This window comes from Gigantopelta aegis, chromosome 1 (assembly GCF_016097555.1).
Source record: "Gigantopelta aegis isolate Gae_Host chromosome 1, Gae_host_genome, whole genome shotgun sequence".
Classification (NCBI taxonomy): domain Eukaryota; kingdom Metazoa; phylum Mollusca; class Gastropoda; order Neomphalida; family Peltospiridae; genus Gigantopelta; species Gigantopelta aegis.
This window is the reverse complement of record NC_054699.1, coordinates 26230857-26254424: the sequence shown is the minus strand read 5'-3', so window position 1 is coordinate 26254424 and position 23568 is coordinate 26230857. Positions and strand designations below refer to the sequence as shown.

At 39.7% G+C, this 23568-nt stretch overlaps 2 protein-coding genes across 3 annotated transcripts in view; both read left to right on the top strand.

Moving 5' to 3' along the window:
* Nucleotides 1–2796, top strand: part of LOC121367495 (acetylcholine receptor subunit alpha-1-A-like) — a 4834-nt gene extending 2038 nt beyond the window's left edge. The window contains exons 1-2 of the mRNA XM_041491702.1: nt 1–163; nt 1922–2796. The exon at nt 1–163 is cut by the window's left edge and continues 2038 nt beyond it. Coding sequence (XP_041347636.1) covers nt 1–163; nt 1922–2189 — 431 coding nt within the window. The 3' untranslated portion in view covers nt 2190–2796. The remainder of the gene's footprint in view (nt 164–1921) is intronic.
* An 8572-nt stretch (nt 2797–11368) lies between these two features.
* The window catches only part of LOC121367482 (DNA polymerase delta subunit 3-like), a 30037-nt gene continuing 17837 nt past the window's right edge, over nt 11369–23568 (top strand). For both annotated transcript variants that reach the window (XM_041491681.1, XM_041491690.1), the window contains exons 1-3: nt 11369–11469; nt 17072–17127; nt 20676–20781. In XM_041491681.1, the coding sequence (XP_041347615.1) occupies nt 11407–11469; nt 17072–17127; nt 20676–20781 (225 nt within the window). In that variant the 5' untranslated portion in view covers nt 11369–11406. The remainder of the gene's footprint in view (nt 11470–17071; nt 17128–20675; nt 20782–23568) is intronic.

Genomic DNA, 23568 nt, shown 5'->3' with positions numbered 1-23568 from the left:
TTCTCACGCTCGTCAACGACAAGCTACCGGAAAACTCCGAAGGTCTCTGCTGCTTCAGCGCTTATCTGGCCGCGGAGGTCTTCATCAGTGTGACGTCAACCCTGGTCACTGTGCTCGTCCTCAACCTCTACCATCGACCGCGTGGAACTCGCCTGTCGTCAAGGTATTTGTTCAGCAGCGCTCTCATACGCGCATGTGACCTTGTGGCCTCAACCGTCTTCTAATTAGAAGCGGAGTATATGATATTATATGCTCCTCATACTATAACACAGATTTCTTTGCAACTCAATCAATATTTCCCTCCACATAACTTATTCGAATGGCCTACTATGACTCGGTCTAGATGGGGGGGGGGGGGGGGGAGGGGGGTGCGGACGCTGAAAATAGAGCGATGGGGGCGTCGGCGGTTTGGGAGTTAGGGTTAGGGCTAGGGTTGTGTAACTTTCCCCCTACATCCGCCGCGCGCCATGGAAATCCGACTCAGTGAGTGTGTGGAACCTTACCTGGGTGCTGAATCGTCAAACTGGATTGGGCGCGAAGCCCACCGCTTTCCTAATCTTTCCCCCAGGGCCGTAAATAATTATGATAACATAGTTAAAGATAATTAATTATATTTTTTCGGTTGGCCCGATCCAAATTATGTTTCAGATTAAATACATGTATATTATAAGTTAATACTATCAGAACAATATCTTTCTAGAGAAGACACTCCAAAACAATAACTTCTACTTCACATTTTCGACATCGATTTTCAAAATTATCCCAAACAACTTCTTTCTCCCCCGGATCAATCTGCTGGCCATGCCTGGGGTAGGACCCGGGAGAGACATGCCTGAACCTTTAATGAATATAAGCATGTAAAACTAGTTTTAAGTTTAAGCACACGCGCGCACACACACAGACATGCACGCACACACACACACACACGCACGTGTGCACGCACACCACTGTCATAGCCATCATGGCTCATGCACCTAATCAAACCTGTGATGTTTTTCAATCAACTTTTATGTTTGCTTGTCGCCCCAGAACACAACGGTAAAAGACCGTATGTGCGCAACCCTCCCCATCCTAGAAAATAAAATATATATCCGCCGCTATATATCATCTAACTAATACCTTGATTAAACACCCTAAAAGGCGGGAAATAAAATACCATCCTCCACCCCCCCCCCCCCCACAAACCCCCCCCCAAATAAATCAAAACAAACAATAAAATTTAAAAAAAAAACCCACACAAAATAACCCACAACAACAAAAATAAAAATAACAACACTACCCCACTTAGAAACACAGAACCCCCCCCAACCCAACACCCCCCCCCCCCCCAACTCCACCCCCCAAAAAACAACAACAACAAAACAAACACAAAACAAACACAAAACGAAAACGAAACGAAACGAAACAAATCAAAATAAAACAAAACAGACATACGAAAACAACAATCTTTTTAGAATCAGCTCTACTGATCTACAGGTAATAGTTACTAATCAGAGGAGCTGATTTTAATCAGATTGACGAAAACAACAACCCCCAAACAAACATTTCGTAAAACATGCATGCACTTTGTAATGAATGAATGAAGGAAGCAAGGAAGGAAGGAAAAAAGGGATGGTTTAACGACACCCCAGTACGAAAAAATACACCTGCTACTGAGTGTCAAACGTAAATGTGTTTATATGTACACATATGTATATTGACATTAGTAAAACAGAAACCACCAATGTAATCATTCAAATTATCTAAAGTATATATCTTAGCGCTAAGATCACCTTAGGTGACTAACTACTACTATATTCTGTACTTAACGTGATCTTAGGGCTAAGATAGTTTCGTTGAACGAGACCCTGGAAGCGAAGATATTGGTAAACTGTTGCTTCGATGGTGGCCATTTTGAAAATCACGATGTCTTTCTTTTCAGGTATCTTCTGTGGATGGTGAAACCTCTGAAAGACCCGCTCACCATGTACGACGAAACCAACCGCAATGTGTGGACCACGGACACAATGGAACTGATGGACATGCACGAGAAGGAAGAGGATGGCAAGGAGAAGCCGCCTGCCCACGAATACGTCCTCTGGAGAGATATTGCCAAGGCTGTCGACAGATTCTGCTTCAGACTCTTCTGGTTCCTGAACACCCTTGTTACCATCCTCTTTCTTCTCGGGATCTCCGGCATCATCTTCTAGTGGAATGAATACCGCAGGCATCACCTCTTATACCAATGAATCTGAGTTAGAAAACAATATTAAAATCTTATCTCTTGCACAAAACAGAGTCAAAAGAATATTACAACTGCTCTCGTGAGTTACTAGGAAGTGGTATCACCTCCTATCTATGGATCAGAATAACAAAACAATTTCTAAGTCGTATCTCTGCACAAAGAACGATATCATAACTGCTATCATCAGCTATTAGGAAGTGGCATCACCTCCTACCCATGAATGTGAATTACTAAACAGTTTCAAATTCGTATCTCTGCACAAAGAACAATATAACTTCCCCATCAGATATTAGGGAGTAGCATTACCTCCTACCTATGAAACTAAATTACAAAATCATTTCTAAATCGTATCTCTTGCACAAGGCAGAGTCAGAACAATATCATAACTTTGAGACACTAGGATAGCTGCGATTTCCAAGCTGTTCATTGATACAGTGAACACTTACGAATGTAAAATCTCTCAGTAAATACAATACTGTCAGTATTTTAAGAGCTAAATTAGATTATCGTTGCGATCAGCCAACTTTTGCTGTATGAAGTCATTCGGTTTAATGTAAAGCGCATGAACCAGTGTTTGTTTGTTGTTGTTTTTAACGCAGCCCATCCTCAATGTTCTGTAGCTAAAAACGGGGTAGGGAGTGCGGGGTGTGTGATGTGTGTGTGTGTGTGTGTGTGTGTGTGTGTGTGTGTGTGTGTGCCTTAAACTCTGCTAACATGACCTTATCCAGTGAAGACTATAAAGTTGTCCAAGGATCACGTTTACAGTGGCGTAGTCAGTATCTCACCACTTCCAAAACATCAATCCAGACACGCTGAAACCATCAAACCTCCTCCTGGAATGATTTTCAGATTGGCTTGACGTAAATAATGTCATTTAATTTCATTGATTTTAGTGCTTATATCCAATTAAGGTTCAAGCACGCTGTCCTTGAAACACACCTGTGGGAGGGACGTAGCCCAGTGATAAAATGCTCGTCTGACGCGCGGTCGGTCTATTTCTCGTTCCATCCAATGCAACACGACTAGTAGATCAAAAGTCATTGTATGTGCTATCCCGACTGTGGGATGGTGCATATGAAAAAAACGATTTCTACTAATGGAAAAATGTAGCAGATTTCCTCTCCAACACTACATATATATGACAAAATGACCAAATGTTTGTCTAAGACTTCAACTTTCAAACACACTGAAACTATCTGGCCTGTCTGTCTAGGACAGCGGTTAATATATAGACGATATGTCATGGGTTTTTTTTGAGTAAAACATGATTTATATTTCATCGAGTGAAGTTTGCAATCATATCTCACGAGTCGTGCTTGCGCGACGAGTGTGATATGATTACAAACTCCACGAGATGAGATATATATCAAATTTGACAACAAAAAAAACACACCAAAAAAACCCCGCATGAAATGTTCTATTTATTATATAACTTTTGGCAATTTTCCTTTATTTTTAAATGCCAGCAGCAAAATAGTTTCGGCTTTCTTACAGTGAAGATAACACTTTCTACAGCGATGATAACACATTTTAGAGTGAACTAGTGAAATTTTCATTCTAAAATGTGTTATCGTCAATGAGTGACTGATAACACTTTTATTTCACTGATATTTTAAGACATTTCACTAAATGCTATATAATAAATAAATAATACTAAACGAGACCGTTTATATTACGAGTGTGTTTTTAATCGTACATCACGAGCTAAAGCGAACGTATATAGTATTTTATTTATTACACCGCACATCAATGAACAAAAATCGCACAGAATGACTTCCAAAATAACTAAACAAGACATGAAAATGCATAAATTACATATTATAAATATATTCAAGGCTAAACAAAATTATTAAAATATGTATTTTGTTAAGTTATGCTGCTAACATTAATTACAAGAATTGACAGCAAGTAAATTTTTTTCCGATTTAAAAATATGAATTGAAAGAACCTTGCACACACTTTTTGCATGAAATTCTATGGGTCATTTTTTTCACTTTGCATCAATTGATGTAAAATAGCACTTAAATGTAAAGCTACCGTTTTCTCATTTTTCATACTTTTCCCTAAATCTGTACATGTTTTAACAGTAGAAACTGCAAACCGGCAAAGAATTGCTTTGTTTTCAGCCAAGATACAACCTGTTGAACCTTGTTACCTTTAAACAATCATCACGTCCATAACGGTGGGTACCTTCAGCTCTAAAAATGCCATTACAAATTAGTTATTGCCTTATTTCCAAGTTTGCTTTGTTATTAATTTTTAAATATAATGTGGCATAAAGCATGTGGAAAATCAGTGGGCTGAGGCTACCAATTATCTTTGTGGGAAGTTTCATAGAATGGAAAGTATGGGATTTTTGTAGCATTTTCCTCCCTTCAAAATAACCCACCACTTTTGTTTACGTTTGTCCATGTAAAGCAGTAGTCTCACTTCGGTAGCTATATAATTCTAGTACCTTAATATGTTTGCTATTGGTATCTGAAATATGTTCTGGAGCAAGCCATTTCATCATTCAGTTCGATCAAATTACTATTAACCCTATTTTCGTTATCACGTGATTTCTTAGTAGTTTTTATTTGTTCGTCATTATCCTCTGTTATGTTCTATATCACCAGTAAACTCATTCCTAACCTTACACAATCAAGTAATATGGAAATACATACAAACTTAACAACAAAAAGTGTAATTTAGAGATATTTATTTTTAAATTCAAACTTTAAATTCAAACATGATTCAACAAATCTGTGAAGCCTTCTTTCATAAAATAGTAAAAATGTGTGCTCAGTTATCTATTCAGGGTAGGATCTACTTTAATATCATTAGAAGTAAAGTCTATAGTCACTAGGTATAAATGTATATTCAGTTTTTTAGAGATACGTGTTCCCGAACCAAGTCGTTATGGACGTGATGCTTTCGTTATGTACATGACGTTTTGACCAGACACTTTTGTTGTTGATGGTAAACCTGGAAAAACACATTATTATTGCTACTTGCTTATTCCTGAATAGTCTAACTCGTTTCCATCATTGTACAGTAGGCCTACAGTTCATTGATAACAGTAAATTGAACATATTTTTGTTACTTTTGTTAAATGTATATGAAAAACTCAATAAAAGTAAATAAACAGAAAAATAAAAATTACTTCAATCTCCTCAATTGGTTGCAAAATAAAGCTTGTCTTTGTCTCTTCAATGTTTGCTTAATAATAAAACAATTTTCTATTAGGTTGCAATGCCTTTTAAGCCGTTGTGTACGTGATGTTGTTGTGTGATGTACGTGACGTTTTTCACAATTATGTCCATGTGACCAAGAAAAAAAACCCAAAGTCACTTCGCCTATTTCTCCTGATATAACCAATTGTCAACAATAACATCTTAACAATAAACGTATTACTGTGTTGTATCCAACAAAGGAACAGTATATACAGACAAAACGTGTTCCACATCCAGGTAGACTTCTAAGTCTATCCATTTACGTGGCGTTGGTGAGCAGCAATTACCTTCTCACGAAGACCATCAACCAGATAGTACTGCCTGCGCTTCTGACCTCCAGTGGTTATCGGTGCAGGCACATTTGGCATGAAGATGTCCTCGAGATCGTTTTCATAGGTGTCCTTGTTCACTGGCCAGTTGTAACGGTTCAATTTCCCGGTCACTAGATGAAGGTAATCGACTAACACCCGACCATCATGCAGGCCACGGACGACTTTACCCACATAGTACATGGAGTTAAAGTCGGCAACCAACCAAGATCCGACTTGGAACGGAGGATCTTCTATTGCAGGTCCTACGGTCTGCTGGTTGGGCAGCGTCGCCGGAACCAGCTCTGCTTCAGGTGGTCCTACGGTCTGCTGGTTGGGCAGCGTCGCCGGAACCAGCTCTGTTTGTGGTTGTTGGAACAGCACATGTTCTGTCCATCCTTGACAGCCAAGAATGAATGTGCCCTCCTGGAAGCAACACGGTCCATAGCAAGACGTCTTCCGCATAGCCAGTACCCCTTGCCGAATGCAGACTGCAGCATGGTACGTCATAGTGCCCTTCACTTTGCGGGTGGTCCTGATTCTGTCAATTGTGACTCCACCTTCAGCAATGACATCCTTTGGGACAACCACGTAGGTTACCTTACCCGAAGAATTTCCATACTCGGCGTACTGTGCTGCAGTTGTGATGCTATTGCCACGTCGCACATAGTCATCTGCCATACGTTTCGAGGAACCACCGAACATGTGAATGTTCCGATATTGAGAACTTGGCGAATCAGTTATATAATGGATGTGTTCCACCTGGATCTCCTCGCGGATCTTGGGGACCAGAGTCTCTATGAAGCTGTACACTGTTGGTGCGCTGTGATTCCTCTCATCTGAGACCAAAATGTACGACTTGTGCAGCAGGGAACCATTCTCTCTGTAGGGACAACTACTGGATGTATTGTCAGCTGGTCTTTTGCAAAGTAGGCTGACTGTATTTCACGACAGGATAATTAAATCCACCAAGGGGCTGATTGTGAATCCCAACCAATACCGAAATATTGACCATTATATTATAATTCATAATGAAACAAATTTTTTTTTTGGGGGGGGGATAAAACCTCCAATAGACAGTTTATTTGGGACCCATTGAGCCCCTCTGCTAGGCCCCGAGTGGTCCCAGCACAGGGGCGCAACGCCAGGTACATTACTGAATGGGAAAATCATGAAACATCAAAACCATCACGTACATAACGAAACATCACGTCCATAACGGCATGACATCATCATGATCCTGCTTCAATACAACTTCTAATATTGCCCAGCAAAAGGCCAGAACGAATCTACCCCAGTGATTCAGAACCATATACATGCTTCGAACACTTACCGTGTCATTGATGCTATACATCTGTTATGGTTTAATACTGAAGAAAGTTACAGGATTTGGGAAAACATAGTTTTCACCCGGGAAAATACAAATTCTGGACTTGGTTTGGTGATAGGCACGTCATATGCCATCTATCTTCACTGGGTTAAACTACTCAATGCTTTATGGCTTGCAAGGTGTGTTAAGTTATCAATAGATGGCAACATTGTTTCCGTTATGTACATGACGATTTTTGTTATGTACATGACGATTTTTGTTATGTACATGACACCCAATTATGTTGCATATTATCTCGGATGATGTTTTTTAAATATTTTCATTGATTACTGTGTATCTATCTACACATGCGGAAATAGTTTTAAACAGTTTTTGGTGTCTGGTTGATAGACCCTTGATTTGCGGACCAAAAACCAGGCATCATGTCCATAACGCAATTTCCTGGACATTTCATATAGCCGTTATTGTAGAAAATACTATACAAAAAGAACTAATCTGTGCGGAAAGCCACTTTTCACACAGGTACAAATGGTCTTGAAGTACCTTTTAAGACAGTTAATTTGTATATAGTTATTTTCGTATTCGTAGCATGGCACTGTTACATTTGCCGTTATGTACGTGATGAAATATTGGCTGATTTTTTTACCGGGCCATTAAAAAATAAATTTCTGGTGGACTTCATTTTTTTTCCCCACACTGAAAGTTTATACCAAGGGCTACAAATAGACAATAGGACTCAAAACGATTCAGAGTATACTTAACTTTTTATGGGCCTAGCAATGGTTGAAATACTGAAAAGAAAGGCAACTTTTCCCCATTTTCCATCTTCCATATAAGGTGAAGTTGTGAATCTCAAACAAAGTATGACATATCATATATCTCCGGAAAGCTGGGAGCGTCCCCGATTTGGTTAACATGATTAAACGCCCATATAAAAGACTGTGTGCATGTATGAATTTTTGGAAATAATTTTGGGCTGTTTCTCTCAATTGATGCAATGTGAAAAAAATTAACCCTATGCGGAGTTAGTTGTACTGTCTAACACAACCGATTACCTGATCAGAGGTCATGACCTCTCAAAAAAAGAAGAAGAAAAAAGCCAACACCGCAGCAAATTGATTTATTAATCATCGGCTATTGGATGTCAAATATTTTGTAATTTTGACATATAGTCTTAGGAAACCCGCTTCATTTTTCCATTAATAGCAAAAGGAATCTTTTATATGCACCATCTCATAGACAGGATAGCACATACCATTGACTTTGATGTACCAGTCGTGGTGCACTGGCTGGAGCGAGAAATAGTCCAATGGGCCCACCGACGGGGATCGATCTCAAACCGACTAACCTCTCAAAAGGCATATATCACATTGTGAAAAGACGATAGAGATCACATGAAATAATTAGTTGTTGGTGATTGGTGAAAGAGAAGTCGGTGAAGTGGTCATACCCACTAAGCTGTTAAAGAGACAGACCCTAGTTTTTAAACACTAAGGCATATTTTACACAAGGATATTTCCCGGTTTTAACGTCACAGACTCTTCTTTCTCTGTTGTAACTTTATCCAAATGTGTTACAGGTTTGTAGATTAACTAAACTTAGTGTCTATTTTCACGAGTTGAAACTAGGGTCTGCGCTTATAAAATTTGCTTTGGGTGGGAGCCGATAACGGGGTGCAAACTCACTGCCCACGGTATATAAGTCCTTTGATATACCAGTCGTGGTGCACTTGCTGGAACGAGACATAGCCCAATAGGTCCACCGACGGGGGTCGATCCTAGAAATAAGTTACACGTTATTTTTACCTACAGTGATGCAGTGAATGACTGCACGGTGTTTAAAGGGACTGTCCTTAGTTTGCAAACCATATAGAATAGAATAGATTTTTAAAGACACCCCAACACGACAACGACATCGGCTATTGGGTGTCAAACTATGGTAAATGCAAACATATAATGATGAACCACACCACTATAAAAATTTCAAGAGTTAAAGAAATTCACAGTGTAAAGAACTGTGTAAAAATATCAAACCATTGTAAGATATTTTCGATCAACAGTCTTTGTTTATGACTAAATTACATGTGGGTTTAGAATACCAGTGTCTGTATGTCCAAAATATTTGCGATCATGTTCTAATGTTTGTGGCAGTAATTTGTCATTTTATTCCATAATATATATTTTGTTTTCGTACGTATGAAATTATAGGGAGGTAAAATACGATTTGAATTACTGCAAACATTGAATCGACAATAAAATCCTATTTTTCATTCAGACATTACAAACAAGAAAGTAGCTTTAATATCTAATAGTAGTCATCCAAAATAGGCCTACACTTAGTCGGAAACAACTTACCATACATGCACGGCGGAAGCAAGTCGACATTGGGTGGGCGATTTATTATTTTTTATCACACAGAGGGGCAAGAGAGAGAGAGAGAGAGAGAGAGAGAGAGAGAGAGAGAGAGAGAGAGAGAGAGAGAGAGAGAGAGAGAGAGAGAGAGAGAGTGTGTGTGTTGTTAAGGGGTGTGTGTGTGTGGGGGGGGGGGGGGGGTATCGTATTTTCCTAGGAATATTTGCCCCATCCGCTAAACATTAATTTTCGTCAATTTGTTATAAGGGAGAGTGGGGTTCATTGGGACACATTTCACATTAAAAAACAAAACTTTATCAGAAAATATACAACAAAATTAATTATATAATATCCTGTTATAATCATTTGCTCATTTACCCACTAAGTACCTTAGATATCTATACAATGGGACACAGATTGGGGTACATTGGAACACTATATAGTTATATACATAATTATTAAAAAAAAAAAAAAACAGGCAATTCAGTAGTAACACAAACTATTTACTCAGTAATAACAGCAAATGTAAACTCGGTGAAAACAGCAAATGTAAACTCGGTGAAAACAGCAAATGTAAACTCGGTAAAAAACCCCAGCAAATGTGAACTCGGTAAAAACAGCAAATGTAAACTCGGTAATAACAGCAAATGTAAACTCGGTAAAAACAGCAAATGTAAACTCGGTAATAACAGCAAATGTAAACTCGGTAAAAACAACAAATGTAAACTCGGTGAAAACAGCAAATGTAAACTCAGTAAAAACAGCAAATGTAAACTCGGTAAAAACAGCAAATGTAAACTCAGTAAAAAAACCAGCAAATGTGAACTCCCATGCAGGTAGTATTCTTCTATTATTCGTTCGGGCAAACTGGTATATCAACTCCCTAATTTCTATTGTTGTCAGACCTTGGTGATGCTTTGATGCTGTCATTAAGTACTTTTTCAAATAATGTTCTTCTTTTTCACTAAAGATGAGACGATTGTTGTAGTTGGCTTTGAATCGCATGCTAACTGCATTTTTTCTTGGCAATTTAAACGTAACGTTGAAGAGTTGACTTCGATATGTTCCAAGTACTTGCTATTTTTCTTATATTTTTCATTGCCATCTGAACAGCACGTAAAAGTAATTTCACTATTAATTTCAGCGTCATTATTTACAAAATACTGTTCGAAATTTGGAGTGCCTTTCTTTAAAATAATTATAAAAACTTTTAATCAAATTTTTTTCAGAATATTTATTACAACTACTTTAAAACTTATTTAACAATTTCCAATACTCTTTAGGAGAGTTTTTACGCATATTCTGGATTTTATTTTGCATATAAATTTGATGGGGTTTTTTAAATATAAAACTTCATCGTTTTTGTATATTGTTTACTTGCAACAGTTATAAGACGTTTATTTTCATCCGATTTATAATGTCTATACATATTCTTTGCAGTGTGGTATTTTTTTCTTGCAACTTTGCATTTCCTGTACCATACCATGGTTTATGCTTAAACTGTAAATCAGTTGGTAATAATTGGGGTCGAAACGTTTGATTAGCTATATAATAACCCAAAACTATTTTCAATTTCTAAAATAATATTATTTACAAATAATTCATCATAAACTTGTGTACTCTCACTAAATAATTATAAAATGTCATTTACTTTAGATAGGTCAATATTATTAATAAATTCACATTAGTAGGCCTATAGTGTATAGCCTATATAGCCTATTAGCAATAAGCTGTCTAACCGGTTAGTACAAAAGGTATCCTTAAAAACATGCTCAGTAGATCGCTGCATACACTCTCATCGGCCCTGATTGATTGATTGATTTGATTGGCTGCTTGATTAATCAATCAATCAATCGATCGATCCGTGGTCTATCGATGGATTAATTGAGTACTGAGTGCGTGTGTAGCACTTGTCAATTTAGATGCGCACAAGACAGAGGCGGAATTTACGAAACGAACCATCAAATTGCGGGAAACAACGATGTCTGGAGACGAACTTTACCTGGATAATTTAGATGAATTTGTCAATGATGAAAATAGAGTTGTAAGTTATTCCTTCTTCTTTGACGTCGGTGTATTGCTTGTCAATATTGTTAGTAAGGGTCCTTTCCATGTTAGTGTTTTTCGAACAATTTTGAATAGATGGATCGTTTCCGACAAGTACTACTGAAGTAGGCCCACCAAAAATACGGCCCGATGAATTATCGAAATCATCATGCAATGAACCTGAAATAAAAGTTAAACTTTGTTTTGTTTTATGACACCACTAGAGCACATTTGAGTTATTAATCATCGGCTGTTGGATGTCAGACATTTGGTGATTTTGAACCCGCAACATTTGGTATAATATCCGCCCGGTCCCCTCCATTATTATTTTTAGTTAGGGTTGAGGGTTAGGGTTAAGGTTAGGGTTAAGGTTAGGGTTAGGGTTAGGGTTGGGATTATGGCTGGGGTTAGGGCTAGGGTTGGGGTTAGGGTTGGAGTTAAGGTTAGGGTTAGGGGAAGGGGGGACCGGGCGGATATTTTCCCCTCCTACCTTTAATTGCCGTTAGATTTCCTCCAAAGTTTGTCCAGACACAAATCGCAAAAAAACCACTACAAATATACAGATTCCACACATGAGACTGCAACGATGTCGCCGATATTGTCTTTGCCGAGATTGCATAGGGAAAAATACATGCAGTTTTCTGCTGTCTGCCATGTTGTTTGTTTATGGAATACTCTTCAAGAGGGGTGAAAGCCTCCAAAGTATGTGACACAATTAGTATGAAATCAATGATCTCTAGTGGTATCATTAAAATAATAATAATAATAATAACAAACAAAAAATAATAATAATATGACGTCATCACGTTTGCTTTTATATCATAACATGTTATGACGTTGTTAGATTAAGTCCTATCCTTTCACCCCTCTTGAAGAATATTCCATAAAAAGTCAAAATGGCAGCTGATACAAAATTACATGCTTTTTTCCCTATGCGCCCTCAGCGAAGTCGATATAGATGACATGGTTAGCATCTGGTATGTGGAATCTGTGTCATTGTAATGGTTTTTTCAAGATTTGTGTCTGGACAAACTTTGGAGGAAATCTAACGGCAATTAAAGGTAGGAGAGTAATTTTTCGTAGTTGTTAACAATTTGGTTCGGACAATAGTACTACAGTACTACTACTACTTCTAGCAAAAGATATTTTATAATTTTATATTCGCCATCCCATATACAGGATAGCACATACCACCACTTTTGGTATAGGCCCTACCAGTGCACTGGCAGGGATGAAAAATTGCCCAATGGGCCCACTGACAGACTGCGTATCATTTGAGCCACTACCACTCATCTTCATAAATCAAGGCTAATATTCGTTCCTCGTATTCAGCCTTGATACATGTCGTCAAGAAATCGTGCCACAAAATGTTTAAATTTCATTGGATGCGATGAGATCTGATTACAACGAATCGCAACGCTCCTTATAGATTCCCTTGTTATTGTAAACAAAGATGGCAACGTCAGCGTCCGGCGTTTAATTTTTGATTTTGCTTTCAAGATTGTCACATGTTACCGATGCTGTGATTGGTCAGCGATGTCATCGTGTAAGGGACGTAATCGGTGTTACAAATTTTCTTCTAATAGAGGGCGCTAGTAGTGGATATCAGTAATCTTGACTACATGTATCAAGGCTGAATACAAGGAACGAATATTAGCCTTGATTTATGAAGATGACTACCACTGAGCTAGGTCCCACCTCTCCTAAAACAGTCAATCGAGTCCTCTACCACTGAGCTAAGTCCCGCCTCTCCTAAAACAGTCAGTCGAGTCCTCTACCACTGAGCTAAGTCCCGCCTCTCCTAAAACAGTCAATCGAGTCCTCTACCACTGAGCTAAGTCCCGCCTCTCCTAAAACAGTCAATCGAGTCCTCTACCACTGAGCTAAGTCCCACCCCTCCTAAAACAGTCAATCGAGTCCTCTACCACTGAGCTAAGTCCCGCCTCTCCTAAAACAGTCAATCGAGTCCTCTACCACTGAGCTAAGTCCCGCCTCTCCTAAAACAGTCAATCGCGAGTCCTCTACCACTGAGCTAAGTCCCGCCTCTCCTAAAACAGTCAATCGAGTCCTCTACCACTGAGCTAAGTCCCGCCTCTCCTAAAACAGTCAATCGAGTCCTCTACCACTGAGCTAAGTCCCGCCTCTCCTAAAACAATCAATCGAGTCCTCTACCACTGAGCTAAGTCCCGCCTCTCCTAAAACAATCAATCGAGTCCTCTACCACTGAGCTAAGTCCCGCCTCTCCTAAAACAATCAATCGAGTCCTCTACCACTGAGCTAAGTCCCGCCCCTCCTAAAGCAATCAATCGAGTCCTCTACCACTGAGCTAAGTCCCACCTCTCCTAAAACAATCAATCGAGTCCTCTACCACTGAGCTAAGTCCCACCCCTCCTAAAACAATCAATCGAGTCCTCTACCACTGAGCTAGGTCCCACCTCTCCTAAAACAATCAATCGAGTCCTCTACCACTGAGCTAAGTCCCACCCCTCCTAAAACAATCAATCGAGTCCTCTACTCGACCACTGAGCTAAGTCCCACCCCTCCTAAAACAATCAATCGAGTCCTCTACCACTGAGCTAAGTCCCGCCTCTCCTAAAACAATCAATCGAGTCCTCTACCACTGAGCTAAGTCCCGCCTCTCCTAAAACAATCAATCGAGTCCTCTACCACTGAGCTAAGTCCCGCCCCTCCTAAAGCAATCAATCGAGTCCTCTACCACTGAGCTAAGTCCCACCTCTCCTAAAACAATCAATCGAGTCCTCTACCACTGAGCTAAGTCCCGCCTCTCCTAAAACAATCAATCGAGTCCTCTACCACTGAGCTAAGTCCCGCCCCTCCTAAAACAATCAATCGAGTCCTCTACCACTGAGCTAAGTCCCGCCCCTCCTAAAACAATCAATCGAGTCCTCTACCACTGAGCTAAGTCCCGCCCCTCCTAAAACAATCAATCGAGTCCTCTACCACTGAGCTAAGTCCCGCCTCTCCTAAAACAATCAATCGAGTCCTCTACCACTGAGCTAAGTCCCACCCCTCCTAAAACAGTCAATCGAGTCCTCTACCACTGAGCTAAGTCCCGCCTCTCCTAAAACAGTCAATCGAGTCCTCTACCACTGAGCTAAGTCCCGCCTCTCCTAAAACAGTCAATCGAGTCCTCTACCACTGAGCTAAGTCCCGCCTCTCCTAAAACAATCAATCGAGTCCTCTACCACTGAGCTAAGTCCCGCCTCTCCTAAAACAGTCAATCGAGTCCTCTACCACTGAGCTAAGTCCCGCCTCTCCTAAAACAATCAATCGAGTCCTCTACCACTGAGCTAAGTCCCGCCTCTCCTAAAACAATCAATCGAGTCCTCTACCACTGAGCTAAGTCCCGCCTCTCCTAAAACAATCAATCGAGTCCTCTACCACTGAGCTAAGTCCCGCCCCTCCTAAAGCAATCAATCGAGTCCTCTACCACTGAGCTAAGTCCCACCTCTCCTAAAACAATCAATCGAGTCCTCTACCACTGAGCTAAGTCCCACCCCTCCTAAAACAATCAATCGAGTCCTCTACCACTGAGCTAAGTCCCACCTCTCCTAAAACAATCAATCGAGTCCTCTACCACTGAGCTAAGTCCCACCCCTCCTAAAACAATCAATCGAGTCCTCTACCACTGAGCTAAGTCCCACCCCTCCTAAAACAATCAATCGAGTCCTCTACCACTGAGCTAAGTCCCGCCCCTCCTAAAACAATCAATCGAGTCCTCTACCACTGAGCTAAGTCCCGCCTCTCCTAAAACAATCAATCGAGTCCTCTACCACTGAGCTAAGTCCCGCCTCTCCTAAAACAATCAATCGAGTCCTCTACCACTGAGCTAAGTCCCGCCCCTCCTAAAGCAATCAATCGAGTCCTCTACCACTGAGCTAAGTCCCACCTCTCCTAAAACAATCAATCGAGTCCTCTACCACTGAGCTAAGTCCCGCCTCTCCTAAAACAATCAATCGAGTCCTCTACCACTGAGCTAAGTCCCGCCCCTCCTAAAACAATCAATCGAGTCCTCTACCACTGAGCTAAGTCCCGCCCCTCCTAAAACAATCAATCGAGTCCTCTACCACTGAGCTAAGTCCCGCCTCTCCTAAAACAATCAATCGAGTCCTCTACCACTGAGCTAAGTCCCGCCCCTCCTAAAACAATCAATCGAGTCCTCTACCACTGAGCTAAGTCCTGCCCCTCCTAAAACAATCAATCGAGTCCTCTACCACTGAGCTAAGTCCCGCCTCTCCTAAAACAATCAATCGAGTCCTCTACCACTGAGCTAAGTCCCGCCCCTCCTAAAGCAATCAATCGAGTCCTCTACCACTGAGCTAAGTCCCGCCTCCTAAAACAATCAATCGAGTCCTCTACCACTGAGCTACGTCCCGCCTCTCCTAAAATAGAAGTACAGTTACTAAAATGGAAAATATTTCTGAACATCCCAGCATGCAAATGCTATCACTAACACTAAACCTAAATATATACTGAATGCTGGAACGATTGGAATTCTTGGTCCAAAATGATTTGCCCCTCTCTCCGCCCACAAACAAAAAGAGTGTATTTCTTTCCACTCTTCTTAAAACCAAAATTCTTCAATTGTCTATTCTGTCATTCATTTGCCAGCACGATAAAAAGAAAAAATATTTTCATTATTCAAATAAAATGTAACTTATAGTCCACTAAATGATGCAATGTACAAAATATTTACACGTAGAATGCTAGATTTTGGGAAGCCTTGGTGGGTAATTAATGCAGAAAGCTTAGATAAATATCTGTTGGAACTGTCTCATCTCAGGGCTCGAACTTAACGATGGCACTAACGGCAATTCCCGTCATTGAGATATAAATTGCTGTAGGTTGGAAGCATCACCAACGGCACAAAATGTTTACACCTGGTTAATATTAGATGCCAATATATAACATTAGTACATTTAAATATGTCTACATACAGCAAAATAACCTTTCGGTCTTATTTATTATTTGCTGCAAAAGTCTTCATTTTTGTCAATTGCCATGGGCAGGCATTAAATTGCCGTCGATGGGCCATTTCACCCATGGCAATTTTGTTTTTAAATTGCTGTCGGAAACAAACTGTTAAAGTTCGAGTCCTGTCATCAACCCACAACAGTAGTTGTCTCTCTCAGGTAACTTACCGGCATCGGGGTTAGGCCATCGGTCTACAGGCTGGTAGGTACTGGGTTCAGATCCTAGTCGAGGCATGGGATTTTTAATCCAGATACCGACTCCAAACCCTGAGTGAGTTCTCCGCAAGGCTCAGTGGGTAGGTGTAAACCACTTGCACCAACCAGTGAACCATAACTGGTTCAACAAAGGCCATGGTTTGTGCTATCCTGCCTGTGGGAAGCGCAAATAAAAGATCCCTTGCTGCCTGTCGTAAAAGAGTAGCCTATGTGGCGACAGCGGGTTTCCTCTAAAAACAGTGTCAGAATGACCATATGTTTGACATCCAATAGCCGATGATAAGATAAAAAATCAATGTGCTCTAGTGGCGTCGTTAAATAAAACAAACAAACTTTTTACTCTCGGGTAACTTATACTTGTTAATGAATATATTCTGTTGTGTCTTTCAGGTAACCTATAAATGGCTCAGTCGTGTTCTTACAGTGCATGTGAATGAGGCAAAACGGTAAGTATCAGTACAGACATTGCAATCACGATCCATACGTCTGAAGGACCTTTAAGTTAAAGGGACATTCCTGAGTTTGCTGCAATTTTTAAGATGTTATTGACTGAGACTTCTTAACAATTGTTTACATGCAATTGTTTTAAGTGTCTGATGTTATGTTTCTGATCGTTCTAATATTTGTATTATATTAAGAAATTATTTGAAGGACTTTGGGCTTCTTACAAATTCTTAACAATTGAATATACAGACATTACATATCAAGAAAATATATTTAAGATGTAAGTCTAACATAGAAAATCATTGCAGTCAGGAATGTCCCTTCACTCTGGTATGGTATCCAAAAAGACATGTTTCTGATCGCAAACTATCTCAATATTAAGAAAATTGTATTATGCGTTTAAGATTTGGCCGTGTTAATCAATTATGTTGATGAAGGCAAAATCCGACTTTGGGCTTCTGTACAAATATTAAGATGATCAGCAGTTTTGTAACACATTGCATTTATATTCGCACAGACCCACTAACAGGTGTTTTTTTTAGCCGGCAAACAAGAAATTTGATAATTATATATGATGGTTCGTATTATTTTTAATCGTTAACTTTTCATTTGCAACCGGAGTATCTTTCTTTATTTAGTATTTACAAGCCTTGCATGTAAACATAAACTTGCAGCCAAACTCAGGAATGTCCCTTTTCATGCATTAATGCACACTCTTATGGTCATGGTACCTTCCAAGTACAACTTGGGATGGCGGTAAGACAAATGCATGCAGGTAAATCAGTACTGCGTAAACTAGATTACTGCTTGCTGCAAACTATCTCATAATGAATTATTAAGGTACAAATGTGTATTACCATAGCTAGATTACTGCTTGCATTCAACTTTGGATCGGTGTATTGCGTACCTTAACTAGATGCATTGGCAACGTGGCGGTTAGTACTATAACAATAGATCACTGCTTGATGTACTTCGGATGACTGAAATAGGTGACGTCATTACAACGGAGGTATTGCGTAACATAAAGGTCACCCCATGCAGTTTGATATTGAGGGATGTGTCTTGTATCCAAACTTTCTGAAGGTACAACTTGGGATCGGTGTTTTAACCTAGGTCAGTGTGGGCAGTTTTGTAGGACTGTGCATTCTGGCATGGTGGTTATTCTTCAGCATGCCACATTCGCATTGCGGCACTAGATTATGCTTGCCGCGGAGATTCTGTACCCCACTGTTTTTCAGGATGTTTTTTTTCAGCCTGCCGGCAATGTTTGCATGCAGGTACAACTTGATTAATTATACTGTTTGCCATTCTTTGATGGTTAACTAGGTATTATTTTATGGGCATTGTCCATCACGTTTGCATGCAGGTTTTCATTTGCATAAACCGGAGTACTTGGGATCTTTCATAACTAGGTCAATTTGCTTTAGTATGTTAACAAGCCTTGCATGTAAACGTATACAACTTGGGATAATGGTGTGCCACATACCATAACTAGGTCACTGTGACCTACTTTTCATGCATTAATGCACATCAAAGGAAATCCTTATCCAGGCCATATCTTTATCAATTCGTATAGGATTCTCAAACCTTGTGTGCAAGTACAACTTGGGATGGCGGTATATTGTGTAACATAACGTCACTGTTTGCATGCAGGTACAACTTATGGCGGTGTATTGCGTCACTAGGCTTGCATGCAGGTACAACTTGGAATGGTGTTTTGTACAAATTGGGATCTGTATTGCCATAACTAGATCACTGCTTGCATGCAGGTACAACTTGGGATGGCGGTGTATTGCGTACCTAACTAGGTAACTAGACTTGGGATGGCGGTGTATTTACTGCTTGCATGCAGGTACAACTTGGGATGGCGGTGTATTGCGTAACATAACTAGGTCACTGTTTGCATGCAGGTACAACTTGGGATGGCGGTGTATTGCGTACCTTAACTAGATTACTGCTTGCATGCAGGTACAACTTCGGATGGCGTTGTATTCTGTACCATAACTAGGTCACTGTTTGCATGCAGGTACAACTTGGGATGGCGGTGTATTGCGTAACATAACTAGGTCACTGCCTGCATGCAGGTACAACTTGGGATGGTGGTGTATTGCGTAACATAACTAGGTCACTGCCTGCATGCAGGTACAACTTGGGATGGCGGTGTATTGCGTAACATAACTAGGTCACTGTTTGCATGCAGGTACAACTTGGGATGGTGGTGTATTGGGATGGCGGTGTATTGCGTAACATAACTAGGTCACTGTTTGCATGCAGGTACAACTTGGGATGGCGGTGTATTGCGTAACATAACTAGATCACTGTTTGCATGCAGGTACAACTTGGGATGGCGGTGTATTGCGTAACACGTAACTAGTATCACTAGGTCCTGTTTGCATGCAGGTACAACTTGGGATGGTGGTGTATTGCGCCTGCATGCAGGTACAACTTAGGTAACATAACTAGGTCACTGTTTGCATGCAGGTACAACTTGGGATGGCGGTGTATTGCGTAACACAACTAGGTCACTGTTTGCATGCAGGTACAACTTGGGATGGCGGTGTATTGCGTAACATAACTAGATCACTGTTTGCATGCAGGTACAACTTGGGATGGCGGTGTATTGCGTAACACAACTAGGTCACTGTTTGCATGCAGGTACAACTTGGGATGGCGGTGTATTGCGTAACACAACTAGGTCACTGTTTGCATGCAGGTACAACTTGGGATGGCGGTGTATTGCGTAACACAACTAGGTCACTGTTTGCATGCAGGTAACTAGGTCACTGTCACTGTTTGCATGCAGGTACAACTTGGGATGGCGGTGTATTGCGTCACTGTTTGCATGCAGGTACAACTAGATCACTGCTTGCATGCAGGTACAACTTGGGATGGGGGTATTGTATTGCATAACACAACTAGATCACTAGGTCAATGTTTGCATGCAGGTACAACTTGATGGCGGTGTATTGCGTACTACGACATAACTAGGTCACTGTTTGCATGCAGGTACAACTTGGAATGGCGGTGTATTGCGTAACACAACTAGATCACTGCAACCTTCTTTTAACAAATGAATCATGTACCTTACAGGTACTCTTGTTTTTTGTGTGTTTTTTCAGTCCTAGCTGCATTTTGCAACAAAATGTTTTGAGCACTTCAGAATGATTACATTGTTTTTAGAGGTCCTTAACATGGCCATCTACTTTTTTTCTTTATTTATTATTTTAAAGTCTTTGAAATTGATGCAACATATATGTAGTCAGTGTTTCTGCCAGAAAGAAATTTTTGGGTATGGTGCTATGAAATTTAATATAAAATTTACAATGTGTGTGCTGAATGAATAGTGGGTATGGGGGGCCTCCCCCATAAAGAAAATGGGTTAGGTTTAGGGTTAGGGTTATGAAAATCATACATTAATGATAAAGAGTAATTAATTTTGTCAAAAAGTCAACTTAAAAAAAATTAAAATTTGGGTATGGCGCAATACCCATTTTACCCTCTGGCAAAACCCCTCGTAGTTTACAAGTAATCGGCACATATTGTTTTTCAGGATGCTCTTTGCTTTCTGTGAGCAGCAGAGGAATAAGGACCATGATGACATCTCGGTCACTTACTTTGTGGCGGGTTCAACAGCTGCAGGAATGCACAGTCCACAGGTGACCAGTTACTAAGATTCTGGTCTACGGTGGCCAGATGCTCGAGGCCAGTGGTTTTTGGGTTTGGGCCAGTAAAAATTTCTTGTGTGATCCCGATGACAAGTGGTAAAAAAAACCCAAATGTACGATTCTAGGATTGTACATAAACAAAAGAAACTTCTACAAGTCACTTTGGTGTCACAATCCCTATTTCTCCGACGCCATATAACCGTAAATAAAATGTGTTGAGTGCGTCGTTAAATAAATAAAACATTTCAATCACTATTTCACTAACTAATAGTTGGCCACCAGTAATCTTTGACCCATCCATGACATCAGTTTTAAAATCCACTGACCCTACATGGCAAGTGAATTAAAAAAAAATATCGACAAACCCTGCCAGTTATAATTGTAACCTTTGCAGTTTACATCAGCATTCAGAAATACCAATGTAAAAACAAAAGTAAACTTGATTAATATCAGCATTTAGTTTGCTGATGCAAATTCTGCGAGAAGATAAATATAAGTATACAATGTACTTGTACTAGTGTATGTAGATGTATGGAATACAAAAACAAAGTTAAAGTTTGTTTTGTTTAACGACTCCACTAGAGCACATTGATTAATTAATCATCGGCTATACTGGATGTCAAACATTTGGTAATTCTGACCCGTAGTTATGAGAGGAAGCCCATTACAGGATTCCTGATGCAGCAAGGGATCTTTTATTTGCATTTTCCGACAGACAGGATAGCACATACTACGGCTTTTTATATACCAATCGTGGTGCACTGGCTAGAACGAGAGATAGCACAATAGGCCCACCGACGGGGATCGATCCCAAACCGACCATGCATAAATCGAACACTTTACCACTGTAAATGTGCTGAGACAGAGAGCTGTTCAAAGGAAAATAGGGGTTGGGATCTAGCTTATAAGTCTATGGTATCTGCTGTCCTGTCGTTGGGAAAGTGCATACAAAAGATCCCGTGCTGCGAATAAAAAAATGTAGTTGGTTTCCTCTCAAGACTAAGAATCAAAAGTACCAAATGTTTGACATCCATGAGCTGATGATTTAAATCAATTTGCTCCAGTAGTATCGTTAAACAAAATAAACATTAGCTTTTCAATGTAAAAGAGATATAAATATACTTGTACATGCATACATGTATCTAGAATACAGTACTAATGCAGAGAACTGAATGAAAATAATGTTAAATATTTAACGTTATTTTGTTAGAATAAGATTTGTTTGTGTGAAGGTATCAGTGTACAATAATAACACATTTATATACTGAATATGTGACTTATCAGGGCTGCATGTAGCTCTGGCCAAGCCATATTCACTAATTGCGAATTATAAAAAACAGTTGTCAAATTTTATTTCAAATTGGAGAAATAATTTCATGTTAATTGACAATTGAAAAATAACCGTGAGTTTTTGCAATTATTGAAATGTAATAGATAAATTAGTGAAATTTTTGCTCACTCAGACCTAGTCCTATAGTCCGTGCCATCATTCTATAAAAAAAAAAAAATTTGGTAAATAATTTCAATTTGGTTTGACGTAAGAAGAAAAGTAAAAGTGTTTTGGAAATAACAAAGAAATACATTTTGGGTGTGCAATTTACAAATCAGTCGGCTTGGAAATAAATAACGTAGTAAATTACATAGTATGAAAAAAATGTGATTCCCGTGGGACGGACTATTACACAATAAATAAACAAACAATTACAAGCAATTCTTATAATTACAAATAACAACTTACTTTGTTCCAAATACACAAGAATCAATTTTTACCATCCTTTCCTTGACCCATTTATGTATTGAACTTGAAGTAGTCATAATAGCTGTTGATGCATGGTATTGTGGTCTATTGGAGTGCGGCCCAATACCTCTGACTTCAGCACTCAAGGTTTCTGTTAGGGTTACCTCACCCTTAGTCCATATCAGTCTAGCCTCTACCCATTGACCAGTCCAGCTTGGGTGTCTCTAACAGAAGCCAAAGCTCCTGCTGGCATAGATCTCTGGGTCACTGAGACATACAAGCCCCCTCACCACGTCAAGGAGTGGGCTATGAAGGGGTGATCTTGAAGTCATTTTATGCATTTTATTGAAGGGTAACATTTACTTTTTTTTATGTTAATGTTTGTTTTCTTTAATGACACTACTAGAGCACATTGATTTACTAACCATCGGCTATTGGGTGCTATTTTGACATATACTCTTAGAGAGAAAAGCTGCTTCATTTTTCCATACCAAGAGATATTTTATATGCACCATCCCATAGACAGGATAGCACATACCACAGCCTTTTGGTATACCAGTCATGGTGCACTGGCTGGAACGAGAAGTACATCAGTGGGCCCACACATCAGGCAAACACTTTCTCACTTGGCTATGTCCTGTCCCTTTTTACAATGTAGTCAAGCAAGTAATTTGACATTTTTATAACACGTATGTATACCAGGGGTGGGGAAAAGCCCTTTTTTCCTCATCTGGGACCGATTCTCGATCTCCGAGACTGAAATTAAATTTTTTTTAAAGTATGTTTGCCAGTTCCACTTTTGTTGTTCCGAAGTACGTGTACCTGTCCGTTTCTATTATTGGAACAAATTTCTATCTGGCAATTTGGACCGGACTGCCCAGACATCCGTATCTTGTGCATGACTTGAAATAGTAATAAATAAATAAATAGTGGTCAGTATGACCTGTGTTTCACTTTCAGATGTCTGTCATTTTAATGTCTGCCATAAGTCGGACCTACAGTAGTATCAATCCACTACCATTAGGCTAGATGTTTGTCAA